We start from the raw sequence: 14140 nt of genomic DNA on the forward strand, positions 1-14140 counted from the left end.
GTCTCTTTCGTGTATCTTGGAGAAACTGTTTTTTTCTGATCTTACGTCTCCTTTGGCATATGGCGGACACGGACTGCCGTTATCTTGGAGAAACTGCGTCTCTTATGTTTCCTTAGGCACGAGACTGTCTCCATCTTGGAGAAATGTATCTACGTATCTTTAGGCAAGCGGGGGCACGGACAGTCATCACGTCCACGATACAAACCTAATCCTTCAGTACTGCGTTTTTAATGTCGATTTCAGCCCTTAGTCTCCCCCGCTCCCCGCCGAAGTTGGCGGCCAGTGGATCCCGGTCAGAGCACGGTATCTTCCACATTCGCCTAAACCTTTTTCGCCTAAACCTTTTTCACCTAATCCACATTCGCCTAATTCCACATAGGCGAATGTGGCATAAACCATATTCTATTGGTTCAGAGGAAAAAACCATACCTAACTATATATTCAATGAGAGGAACAGGTTCGTCTTCCTCATTCCCAGTAATGATTAAGATAATTACGGTAAACATCATGGGACCAGGAGCCACACATTCAATGGAACTGGGCCATTTCATCAGCAGAACCACCGGCTATAAGTGGTTTCCAGATCACATCCTCTATCACTTTGATTCCACTCTCTGCACACCGCTCAACAGCAGCCAGACGAAGCGCAGAAAATCTTAAAAGGTAAGCGAATTTGCTTGTCATTTTCGTTGTCCGTTTTCAAAAGACGGAAATAAATGTCATTATAACACGTCTATCTTATGACCTGCCCTCTCTTCCGAGAGTACATCCGGGCGCGACCGGTCTTTGAGTTTTTCTCATGGTCATACCAGTGCCGGTACCTTTGCGAATCACGATGTCCGAGTTCACAGATGTTGCTGCAATCCCGCCCAAAAATTAATGTTAGTCTAGTCAACAGGTGACCATCTACCATACGAAGGGCACTAACTGCTGCTAAACACCTTCACAGAATAGGCTTGCGAGACAGTTCTCAATGCGAATGTGGAACTGGAGACCAGACTCCAGCTCATGTGCTTCATACCTGCTATCTCTAATGAAGATTAGAAAGGAAGACTGGCTAAAAGTCGCCACCCTTACCACAAAGATCTTGGGCTCTGAACTCTCTCAGGACAGCCAACTTTGTAACGAAAACTGAGTGACTGTCTAACGTGTGTCTCAAAAATGCCAAACGCCCAGAAGAAGAAGAAGAAGAAGAAGAAGAAGAAGAAGAAGAAGAAGAAGAAGAAGAAGAAGATATCTCCTAATCTTTCTAATAAGGCAGTCACAACCAGCTGACAAGCACATCTTTAAATGGCCTAAGATGGAGTGTCCCCGGGAGAAAGGCATATCGAAGGTCACTGGCCTCCACAGAACCAGCATAAGAACAATACATTAGTCCGTCACCATACAAAAGAGGACACTTTTTCCATAGTACTTTTAAGACTGCTACTCCGGAGGACGACAGATTATCGAAGTTTTGTAACAGTACAATATATACCAATGCAGGATCCCATTCAAATATAGAAACTATGACCAGGTATAGATACTCACATATACACCGGAGTAGCGCAGAGGAAACTTCCGCGCCTGTCACCTCCGAGGTCCCCGGTCGGTCCCGGTACACCCATGGGATAGAGAGGGCGACTCTCTTCGACAGCCTATAGGTTTCCTGTGGGTTCTACGGTTTCCTTCTACATGTACTTACATTACAATCGCCCAATGTTGTTTATAGAGCTGGTTGACGCTCAGCTCTCAACTCAATATTTTTTACCATCATCAGTCATGTGCATATAGATATGAATAAATAAACGGTTAATTTATTAATAATCAAGTAACGGTCATGGGACGCATGGCATCCTCGATTACACCCATTGTGTCAAAATGGGCATGAACGGGTGATCATTTTTTTGATGAAATGTTTGATTTGATAACTAGTGGATAATTGTCGCAATCAGCGCCAGAGATATCCTGATGTGGCCTACTTCTGGTAAGTCTGGATGGACGACAATGATGTTGTAAACCGGATGCTGTCATCGGATCCATCATTGGGAGTAAGGTGCAATAGTCAGATTGTGACAAAATCTATTCGGGTGCTGCTATTTTCTCATTGCCTCTTTCCTCTTCAAAGATGAAGACCGCCGTCTGCCTCCTGGTATTTGGCGTACTCGGCCTTGCCACCTGCTCGTTTCAATTCTCGGTCGACCTTGAAGACGAATGGTCCAAGTACAAAGTCAGCTACGAGAGGAGCTATGAAGCGACGGAAGATGGCCTGCGGAAGATCATCTTCATGAACAACTTGAAGACAATCATGCGTCACAACATCGAGGCGGACATGGGCGTCCATACCTATTGGATGGGCGTCAACCAATTCACTGATTTGGTAAGTGGGGCCAATTTTCAGCTATCTACATCACAAGCGCGGAGTGAGGATTTTTCGCGGCGGGTGGTGGTGGTGGTGGTGGTGGTGGTGGGGGGGGGGGGCAATGTACGTCGGTTGGTCTTGCGAGGTACACAGGGTGTAGATAAAAGGTGATTGGAGATTCAAATGGTGATCTTTTCCCAACATCTAGCAAGGAGCGGCGGCCTCTTGATCCGTGCGTGCTATGGGATCAATTAAATTATCTCCAAAGTTAGGGGTGGGTTCATCTGTTTGTGCAAGACACAGAGTAAAATTCGCATCCAAATGTCCCTTTGACGAAAGAATGAACACTGTTTTACCGTGCTCGTCATAACCGATACTCGCTAGCTAATAAGTAGATAGCTGTTATAACTGAAATCGAATGTGTATCTCTTAAATAGAGTGTGAATTCTCTTTTTAGAGTCATGAAGAATTCAAAAATCTTATGTCTGGGTGTGTCCTGAAGCCGAACAACATGACCAGTGGCTCCACCTACTTGCCTCCTGCCAATTTGGATGCACCCTCCACAGTTGACTGGAGGACCAAGGGATACGTTACCCCAGTCAAGAATCAGGTACGTCTTTGCCACCAAGTGCCCTCTAGGCTAGTCAAGGCAATCATTGATTGTTGGAACTTTTTTCAACAGTAAATCTTCCGAATGTCCTTTTTAAAATCTGTACATACCTACTCTCAAAGCAAGCTAGTAACCAAGATATCAAATAGTATCTGATCAACGTGATATACCGTCTGCTGTAATCAGCATAATTGCGGACTAAAAAAACGAATATAGAAATTAGTCCGAAAAGTCCGTGGCAGAATAATTGAGATCGTGTTGCCAGGATGTGCCGTCTTCAGTCTTGCCATCGATCGTGCCAGGTAGCCGCCTGGAATGCCTTTTTCGTCAATCTTATATCGTACTTCTCCCAGCCTTTCTGTGGACGAAGGACCGACCTATGAGTAAAAGTGTAAGTTAAATGTGAGGACGAGAAAAAATAAAATAAAAACGAATAGATCTATATATTGCTTTGCTATCGTCAGTCCCATCCAGGCCGGTATATTAGTTACTGCGTCATCTCATCTTTTCTTCCCTGGCAGACTTCTTTATACATACTGATGCGGCTATTAAAGCAGAAAATATGGCATCCTAAGATTCATGGACTCTTACAATACAAAAAGTTAATCCAGAACGTATGCATGATGTTTCATTTACAGGCACAATGCGGCTCTTGCTGGAGCTTTTCCAGCACAGGGGCATTGGAGGGACAACACAAGAGGAAGACAGGCAAGCTAGTCAATCTGTCCGAACAGCAACTGGTAGACTGCTCTACACGCTGGGGTAGGTAATCGATCACTCAGAAAAAATACGCTTCCTTATAACTGATATATACATATCGATTTGATGTGGGTTCAGTGGTAAAAATACTGACATATATTTTATATAGGCCCTATCATTTACATTATTCGCCTAGGTAACAATGGATGTAATGGAGGAATGATGCCCCTGGCCTTTAAGTACGTGAAGGACGTTGGAGGTCTAGATACGGAGGCGTGCTACCCCTATACAGCAAGGGTTGGTAGATATTTTATTGTAATTGGTTTTGAGCACAACCAGAGAGTTCCACGAGTCATAGCCGAACAGACCAGAGAGTTTCAAATATGACTTACAGCAACTTTGGCCCAACTGAGTCAACGGAACGCAACCAACGCGCAGCATGAAATTGGAAGATGTTTCATTGTCGGGAGCAACATGAAACTACAACCCAATATTTCTGTACCAAAAGGCAACAGCAACGTAGGATAGCTTGTTTCTCGCCCGAGCAGCATCCTTACTTTCATTCTCCCATTGATAAAGTTTCCTTGAATAAACTACATTCGTTTAAAACAATTTTGGAAGAAAGTCATCGATGGGCATTTCCAAATCCCTGATGACGATAAGTGTAGGGCAGTTCTCTTTGCGGTTAGTCAGTGGAACCTGTAAAAATGTCCTTGTCTGAATCGTTTCCCTGCAAGCTCCGTACAGCTACTTCAGTCGAATGAATGTGCTATACTGGAAGAGTTGCATAAGAATGAGTTTCAATTCGAATTTACAGGATGGTACATGTCATGCTAAGAGGTCATGTATTGGAGCAAAGTGCACGGGCGTCCAGCTCCTGCCCCCGGGTGATGAGCGAGCTCTCAAAACCGCTGTAGCCAGCGTGGGTCCTGTCTCTGTCGCCATCGATGCCGCGCAGCCCAGCTTCCAGCAATACAGGTAGGTCTGTGCTGTGACCATAAACTACCGCAACCTATTGTATCCAACAGAGGTCAGCATCTGATCCCATGCCGCCTTGACAATTGATACGGCCCCTGGCCGAGATTACAGTGTGGAAGGCTTATGGACATGTGGCGATGAAGTCAACGTTAATGAAGACAAAACACACCAATACGACCAAAATCCTGAAATTGGCTTGTTCTATAAGACGATAAAAGGGACAATATCGTCGGATATATGAGTAGTTGGGGCTTGGGAGTGTGTCCGTCTCGCCGCGATCGAACTATTGATCAAGATGAACAATGGTTTGTGGTTCTTGTGATAGTGACGTGACAGTAATCTGTTTGTAGCCGGAGTCTCCTCCTCAAATCCTCTCCCCTCCTCTCCTCTTTCTAGTCACGGCGTGTATAACGAGCCCAACTGCAGTCCCACCAAGCTAGATCACGGTGTCCTTGTCGTCGGGTATGGAACAGACCAAGGCAACGATTACTGGCTCGTCAAGAATAGGTAGGCAAGAAAAACTAAGTCAGTAAAATATCTTGCCACTCAAGGCTCAGAATAAGTTTCACTTTTTTACTTGTTGGAAAAAGGATGGCGATTACTAGACTACGATTGTAGTGACAATGGTGCAAACTGGCATTCTCGAAACTGCAGATGGTGGTGACAGATTCGGATAATGTCGCCATTGGAAAAGCTAGGCACCGGTCAGCTCATGACCCTAACTCTTACCCACTTCCAAATGTCCTTATCCTACTGGTACGTACATGTACAGCAGTTTCTTTCATGTTTTGCAATGATTCAGAATGTTTTATGGGGGGCCGAGAATGAAATATGCAGCCAAAAGATAGAAGGCACATTATTGTCTCTTTCATAGATGTCCGAAGAAGACGTAAATGGCAAATGCGTTGGTGAAAACTCACCTTGTCAGCAGCCATATTCACGTTGTCGCAACCTGTTGTCTCTTTCAGCTGGGGGCCCATGTGGGGCTTAGGTGGCTACATCAAGATGTCAAGAAACAAGGGCGACCAGTGTGGTATCGCAAGTTCTGCCAGCTATCCATTAGTTTAGACGACAAGACGACTCGGGCCATGCCACTAACGTCAATGTGCCAAATCAACGACTCTAACAAATATAATTCAATAAAAGAAAGCGACTTTATTCAAATAATAATGATAAAAAATGATTCGTCTCGGTCCTGGTGATTAGGATGATCGTGTTTTCAGATTTGGCCTACTGCTATAGAATAAAAGGATTCCCACGATATTAAAACAGACATATTATTTAAGCATACCGCCTCATCACACTACCAGGATGACCAAGTCTGCAATGTATCGATCCAGTCATACACTATTCATGTTATCGTTTGTTATCGATATGCGCTGCTGTATCTCTCTATAATTGATTGTACAATTTTATGAATAAATCAAATGATCTCGTGATTTATACTACACGCTTAAAAAATAGGAGTGTCATGTTGAAATCTTTGTACAAAGACTTGCCTCCATTTATTAGGGAGGTGTTCAGTTGGAGCACATCTAGCTCTCAGGAGTGGATCATCAAACTCGAACAATAGTTGACATCGACTCCAGGCCGTCAAGGTGGGTGCTGTGTCACAACTAATGACGAAAGACATGAAATATCTTACAGCCGAAATCACATACAGTGACATTATTCAGGGTGGATGTGACAATCATTGGTCTCCGAAAGCCACTGCATACACAGTGGCAACACTGATGTTATTGTAATACAGCCGCAACACTAGGACACTACCCTGGTACATTACCTCGCAATCCCAGTCCGCTGTGGTGCAAGTCAGACTGAGTAAGTTGATACGCTCCCAACTGCCGAAGACCAAAACCTCTGAACGGTAGGGGAAGTAAAATACTCTTGTTATATTCCCTACGACACCAACAACGTGCATGGCGGTCTGCTCTCTTTTTATTGAAGTCGCTACAACTTTCTTGCTTTTTAATCATATCAACCAATAATATGTAAAGTCAAGGACTTAGTGAGCCCCCCTTTAGGTCGGGGGAGCTCCCCCGAACCCCCCTACGAGCATATGTTAAGTGCAAGCTCTAACAACTACAGCTGTTACAATGGGGGGACACCCCCCAAACCCCCCTCCGTCGACATAGGTTTTTACCAGTGCGTTGGGGGGAAGCTCCCCCCAAACCCCCCGGTGGACAGTCAACTAGCCCTTCTGTGTCATACTGCTGGAGGGGGGGGGGTGCGATGGGACCATCCATATAGTTCCTTCCGACACATTTTTGTTTTGGTAATGTAATACATTGTGATTGTCCTTATTCACGGGAATCGGGCGTTTCCAGTGATATACGACACTTAAATGGATTGTCCTCATGCATTCACTTTGGAAACGCATTTTAAAATAGATGTCACGTCCTGTTAATGGGGCACGTCATCATCGCGTACATTTGGGAAAAACTCCCTAACGAGACCGGAGCAGACGGCTGAAAGTAGTTTAATTATTGGCCGCTAGGGTACAGAATGTACGTCGCTCACCCGAAATTTTCACGCAACTATAGCTAAATAGAGCTAGTTCTAGTTTGTGATTCATTTTGATACTTCAGATTTGGGCAGTAGACCAATATAACTTAGTCGTCAGTGTGGTTTTAAGCTGGAAAAACGTATTTATTTTTCTTAAAGTGCCTTTTTTGGACGGGTGTGTGCGATTGTTTTGTTTTTATGTCACGTGACCTCGACCATGTCGACACAAAATTGAAATAAACCACCCTTTTCTGTCATTATTTAGGACGGATATTTCTCTAATAAAAATATTAATATAATTGGCGAATTTCTTAGGCATATGATGTAGCGAATTCCCATGAAGATTTAAATTTAATTTAACTTAATTTCAACCAATGGGATAGCAACCACCACCGGAAGATCGCGGAGAAATCGGTAAACTCAACGGAGTTAATTCAGAAAAATACCAAAAAAAATTGTTTGTAGGATATACAATTGTTACTCTCTTTATTTCTAATCATTCACTATATACTCCCGCACACACGTGTATCTTAAGAGCCCCTCCTAAGAGGGGGGCTTAAAATCAAATATGTAAAGTCAAGGACTTAGTGAGCCCCCCTTTAGGTCGGGGGAGCTCCCCCGAACCCCCCTACGAGCATATGTTAAGTGCAAGCTCCAACAACTACAGCTGTTACAATGGGGGGACACCCCCCAAACCCCCCTCCGTCGACATAGGTTTTTACCAGTGCGTTGGGGGGAAGCTCCCCCCAAACCCCCCCGGTGGACAGTCAACTAGCCCTTCTGTGTCATACTGCTGGAGGGGGGGGGGGGTGCGATGGGACCATCCATAGTTCCTTCCGACACATTTTTGTTTTGGTAATGTAATACATTGTGATTGTCCTTATTCACGGGAATCGGGCGTTTCCAGTGATATACGACACTTAAATGGATTGTCCTCATGCATTCACTTTGGAAACGCATTTTAAAATAGATGTCACGTCCTGTTAATGGGGCACGTCATCATAGCGTACATTTGGGAAAAACTCCCTAACGAGACCGGAGCAGACGGCTGAAAGTAGTTTAATTATTGGCCGCTAGGGTTCAGAATGTCGCTCACCCGAATTTTTCACGCAACTTTTGCTAAATAGAGCTAGTTCTAGTTTGTGATTCATTTTGATACTTCAGATTTGGGCAGAAGACCAATATAACTTAGTCGTCAGTGTGGTTTTAAGCTGGAAAAACGTATTTGTTTTTCTTAAAGTGCCTTTTTTGGATGGGTGTGTGCGATTGTTTTGTTTTTATGTCACGTGACCTCGATCATGTCGACACAAAATTGAAATAAACCACCCTTTTCTGTCATTATTTAGGACGGATATTTCTCTAATAAAAATATTAATATAATTGGCCAATTTCTTAGGCATATGATGTAGCGAATTCCCATGAAGATTTAAATTAATTTAAATTAATTTCAATCAATGGGATAGCAACCACCACCGGAAGATCGCGGAGAAATCGGTAAACTCAACGGAGTTAATTCAGAAAAATACCAAAAAAAATTGTTTGTAGGATATACAATATTTACTCTCTTTATTTCTCATCAAATCAGTATATACTCCCACACACACGTGTATCTTAAGAGCCCCTCCTAAAGGGGGTCTTAATATGTAAAGTCAAGGACTTAGTGAGCCCCCCTTTAGGTCGGGGGAGCTCCCCCGAACCCCCCTACGATATGTTAAGTGCAAGCTCTAACAACTACAGCTGTTACAATGGGGGGACACCCCCCAAACCCCCCTCCGTCGACATAGGTTTTTACCAGTGCGTTGGGGGGAAGCTCCCCCCAAACCCCCCCGGTGGACAGTCAACTAGCCCTTCTGTGTCATACTGCTGGAGGGGGGGGGGGGGTGCGATGGGACCATCCATATAGTTCCTTCCGACACATTTTTGTTTTGGTAATGTAATACATTGTGATTGTCCTTATTCACGGGAATCGGGCGTTTCCAGTGATATACGACACTTAAATGGATTGTCCTCATGCATTCACTTTGGAAACGCATTTTAAAATAGATGTCACGTCCTGTTAATGGGGCACGTCATCATCGCGTACATTTGGGAAAAACTCCCTAACGAGACCGGAGCAGACGGCTGAAAGTAGTTGATTTATTGGCCGCTAGGTTACAGAATACGTCGCTCACCCGAAATTTTCACGCAACTATAGCTAAATAGAGCTAGTTCTAGTTTGTGATTCATTTTGATACTTCAGATTTGGGCAGTAGACCAATATAACTTAGTCGTCAGTGTGGTTTTAAGCTGGAAAAACGTATTTATTTTTCTTAAAGTGCCTTTTTTGGACGGGTGTGTGCGATTGTTTTGTTTTTATGTCACGTGACCTCGACCATGTCGACACAAAATTGAAATAAACCACCCTTTTCTGTCATTATTTAGGACGGATATTTCTCTAATAAAAATATTAATATAATTGGCGAATTTCTTAGGCATATGATGTAGCGAATTCCCATGAAGATTTTAATTTAATTTAACCAATGGGATAGCAACCACCACCGGAAGATCGCGGAGAAATCGGTAAACTCAACGGAGTTAATTCAGAAAAATACCAAAAAAAATTGTTTGTAGGATATACAATTGTTACTCTCTTTATTTCTAATCATTCACTATATACTCCCGCACACACGTGTATCTTAAGAGCCCCTCCTAAGAGGGGGGCTTAATATGTAAAGTCAAGAACTTAGTGAGCCCCCCTTTAGGTCGGGGGAGCTCCCCCGAACCCCCCTACGAGCATATGTTAAGTGCAAGCTCTAACAACTACAGCTGTTACAATGGGGGGGACACCCCCCAAACCCCCCTCCGTCGACATAGGTTTTTACCAGTGCGTTGGGGGGAAACTCCCCCAACCCCCCCCCCCCCGGTGGACAGTCAACTAGCCCTTCTGTGTCATACTGCTGGAGGGGGGGGGTGCGATGGGACCATCCATATAGTTCCTTCCGACACATTTTTGTTTTGGTAATGTAATACATTGTGATTGTCCTTATTCACGGGAATCGGGCGTTTCCAGTGATATACGACACTTAAATGGATTGTCCTCATGCATTCACTTTGGAAACGCATTTTAAAATAGATGTCACGTCCTGTTAATGGGTCACGTCATCATCGCGTACATTTGGGAAAAACTCCCTAACGAGACCGGAGCAGACGGCTGAAAGTAGTTGATTTATTGGCCGCTAGGTTACAGAATACGTCGCTCACCCGAAATTTTCACGCAACTATAGCTAAATAGAGCTAGTTCTAGTTTGTGATTCATTTTGATACTTCAGATTTGGGCAGTAGACCAATATAACTTAGTCGTCAGTGTGGTTTTAAGCTGGAAAAACGTATTTATTTTTCTTAAAGTGCCTTTTTTGGACGGGTGTGTGCGATTGTTTTGTTTTTATGTCACGTGACCTCGACCATGTCGACACAAAATTGAAATAAACCACCCTTTTCTGTCATTATTTAGGACGGATATTTCTCTAATAAAAATATTAATATAATTGGCGAATTTCTTAGGCATATGATGTAGCGAATTCCCATGAAGATTTTTATTTAATTTAACCAATGGGATAGCAACCACCACCGGAAGATCGCGGAGAAATCGGTAAACTCAACGGAGTTAATTCAGAAAAATACCAAAAAAAATTGTTTGTAGGATATACAATTGTTACTCTCTTTATTTCTAATCATTCACTATATACTCCCGCACACACGTGTATCTTAAGAGCCCCTCCTAAGAGGGGGGCTTAATATGTAAAGTCAAGAACTTAGTGAGCCCCCCTTTAGGTCGGGGGAGCTCCCCCGAACCCCCCTACGAGCATATGTTAAGTGCAAGCTCTAACAACTACAGCTGTTACAATGGGGGGACACCCCCCAAACCCCCCTCCGTCGACATAGGTTTTTACCAGTGCGTTGGGGGGAAGCTCCCCCCAAACCCCCCCGGTGGACAGTCAACTAGCCCTTCTGTGTCATACTGCTGGAGGGGGGGGGGTGCGATGGGACCATCCATATAGTTCCTTCCGACACATTTTTGTTTTGGTAATGTAATACATTGTGATTGACCTTATTCACGGGAATCGGGCGTTTCCAGTGATATACGACACAAATGGGTTGTCCTCATGCATTCACTTTCGAAAGGCATTTTAAAATAGATGTTACGTCCTGTTAATGGGGCACGTCATCATCGCGTACATTTGGGAAAAACTCCCTAACGAGACCGGAGCAGACGGCTGAAAGTAGTTTAATTATTGGCCGCTAGGGTACAGAATGTACGTCGCTCACCCGAATTTTTCACGCAACTATAGCTGAGCTAATTCTAGTTTGTGATTCAATTTGATACTTCAGATTTGGGCAGAAGACCAATATAACTTAGTCGTCAGTGTGGTTTTAAGCTGGAAAAACGTATTTGTTTTTCTTAAAGTGCCTTTTTTGGACGGGTGTGTGCGATTGTTTTGTTTTTATGTCACGTGACCTCGATCATGTCGACACAAAATTGAAATAAACCACCCTTTTCTGTCATTATTTAGGACGGATATTTCTCTAATAAAAATATTAATATAATTGGCCAATTTCTTAGGCATATGATGTAGCGAATTCCCATGAAGATTTAAATTAATTTAAATTAATTTCAACCAATGGGATAGCAACCACCACCGGAAGATCGCGGAGAAATCGGTAAACTCAACGGAGTTAATTCAGAAAAATACCAAAAAAAATTGTTTGTAGGATATACAATATTTACTCTCTTTATTTCTCATCAAATCAGTATATACTCCCACACACACGTGTATCTTAAGAGCCCCTCCTAAAGGGGGTCTTAATATGTAAAGTCAAGAACTTAGTGAGCCCCCCTTTAGGTCGGGGGAGCTCCCCCGAACCCCCCTACGAGCATATGTTAAGTGCAAGCTCTAACAACTACAGCTGTTACAATGGGGGGACACCCCCCAAACCCCCCTCCGTCGACATAGGTTTTTACCAGTGCGTTGGGGGGAAGCTCCCCCCAAACCCCCCCGGTGGACAGTCAACTAGCCCTTCTGTGTCATACTGCTGGAGGGGGGGGGGGGTGCGATGGGACCATCCATATAGTTCCTTCCGACACATTTTTGTTTTGGTAATGTAATACATTGTGATTGTCCTTATTCACGGGAATCGGGCGTTTCCAGTGATATACGACACTTAAATGGATTGTCCTCATGCATTCACTTTGGAAACGCATTTTAAAATAGATGTCACGTCCTGTTAATGGGGCACGTCATCATCGCGTACATTTGGGAAAAACTCCCTAACGAGACCGGAGCAGACGGCTGAAAGTAGTTGATTTATTGGCCGCTAGGTTACAGAATACGTCGCTCACCCGAAATTTTCACGCAACTATAGCTAAATAGAGCTAGTTCTAGTTTGTGATTCATTTTGATACTTCAGATTTGGGCAGTAGACCAATATAACTTAGTCGTCAGTGTGGTTTTAAGCTGGAAAAACGTATTTATTTTTCTTAAAGTGCCTTTTTTGGACGGGTGTGTGCGATTGTTTTGTTTTTATGTCACGTGACCTCGACCATGTCGACACAAAATTGAAATAAACCACCCTTTTCTGTCATTATTTAGGACGGATATTTCTCTAATAAAAATATTAATATAATTGGCGAATTTCTTAGGCATATGATGTAGCGAATTCCCATGAAGATTTTAATTTAATTTAACCAATGGGATAGCAACCACCACCGGAAGATCGCGGAGAAATCGGTAAACTCAACGGAGTTAATTCAGAAAAATACCAAAAAAAATTGTTTGTAGGATATACAATTGTTACTCTCTTTATTTCTAATCATTCACTATATACTCCCGCACACACGTGTATCTTAAGAGCCCCTCCTAAGAGGGGGGCTTAATATGTAAAGTCAAGGACTTAGTGAGCCCCCCTTTAGGTCGGGGGAGCTCCCCCGAACCCCCCTACGAGCATATGTTAAGTGCAAGCTCTAACAACTACAGCTGTTACAATGGGGGGGACACCCCCCAAACCCCCCTCCGTCGACATAGGTTTTTACCAGTGCGTTGGGGGGAAACTCCCCCAACCCCCCCCCCCCGGTGGACAGTCAACTAGCCCTTCTGTGTCATACTGCTGGAGGGGGGGGGTGCGATGGGACCATCCATATAGTTCCTTCCGACACATTTTTGTTTTGGTAATGTAATACATTGTGATTGTCCTTATTCACGGGAATCGGGCGTTTCCAGTGATATACGACACTTAAATGGATTGTCCTCATGCATTCACTTTGGAAACGCATTTTAAAATAGATGTTACGTCCTGTTAATGGGGCACGTCATCATCGCGTACATTTGGGAAAAACTCCCTAACGAGACCGGAGCAGACAGCTGAAAGTAGTTTATTTATTGGCCGCTAGGGTACAGAATGTACGTCGCTCACCCGAATTTCACGCAACTATAGCTAAATAGAGCTAGTTCTAGTTTGTGATTCATTTTGATACTTCAGATTTGGGCAGTAGACCAATATAACTTCGTCTTCAGTGTGGTTTTAAGCTGGAAAAACGTATTTGTTTTTCCTAAAGTGCCTTTTTTGGAAGGGTGTGTGCGATTGTTTTGTTTTTATGTCACGTGACCTCGACCATGTCGACACAAAATTGAAATAAACCACCCTTTTCTGTCATTATTTAGGACGGATATTTCTCTAATAAAAATATTAATATAATTGGCCAATTTCTTAGGCATATGATGTAGCGAATTCCCATGAAGATTTAAATTTAATTTAACTTAATTTCAACTAATGGGATAGCAACCACCACCGGAAGATCGCGGAGAAATCGGTAAACTCAACGGAGTTAATTCAGAAAAATACCAAAAAAAATTGTTTGTAGGATATACAATAGTTACTCTCTTTATTTCTAATCATTCACTATATACTCCCGCACACACGTGTATCTTAAGAGCCCCTCCTAAGAGGGGGGCTTAATATGTAAAGTCAAGGAC

General features: G+C 43.4%; 1 protein-coding gene across 1 annotated transcript; it reads left to right on the plus strand.

Annotated features, from left to right (window-relative positions):
* Nucleotides 1-532: 532 nt before the first annotated feature.
* LOC135485668 (procathepsin L-like) lies at nt 533-6571 on the plus strand. Its single transcript, XM_064768005.1, has 8 exons — nt 533-663; nt 2108-2359; nt 2799-2951; nt 3590-3713; nt 3847-3947; nt 4468-4628; nt 5025-5135; nt 5597-6571. The coding sequence occupies exons 2-8, from the start codon at nt 2108-2110 to the stop codon at nt 5694-5696; spliced, it is 1002 nt and encodes a 333-aa protein (XP_064624075.1). The 5' UTR covers nt 533-663; the 3' UTR covers nt 5697-6571.
* Nucleotides 6572-14140: the final 7569 nt, after the last annotated feature.

Source organism: Lineus longissimus, chromosome 3 (genome assembly GCF_910592395.1).
Source record: "Lineus longissimus chromosome 3, tnLinLong1.2, whole genome shotgun sequence".
Lineage (NCBI taxonomy): Eukaryota > Metazoa > Nemertea > Pilidiophora > Heteronemertea > Lineidae > Lineus > Lineus longissimus.

Coding starts and splice junctions, on each gene's coding strand:
- LOC135485668 (XM_064768005.1), top strand. CDS start 2,108: ATGAAGACCGCCGTCTGCCTCCTGGTATTTGGCGTACTCGGCCTTGCC. Junction 3,714..3,846: donor AGACTGCTCTACACGCTGGG/GTAGGTAATCGA, acceptor TTATTCGCCTAG/GTAACAATGGATGTAATGGA. Junction 3,948..4,467: donor GCTACCCCTATACAGCAAGG/GTTGGTAGATAT, acceptor TCGAATTTACAG/GATGGTACATGTCATGCTAA.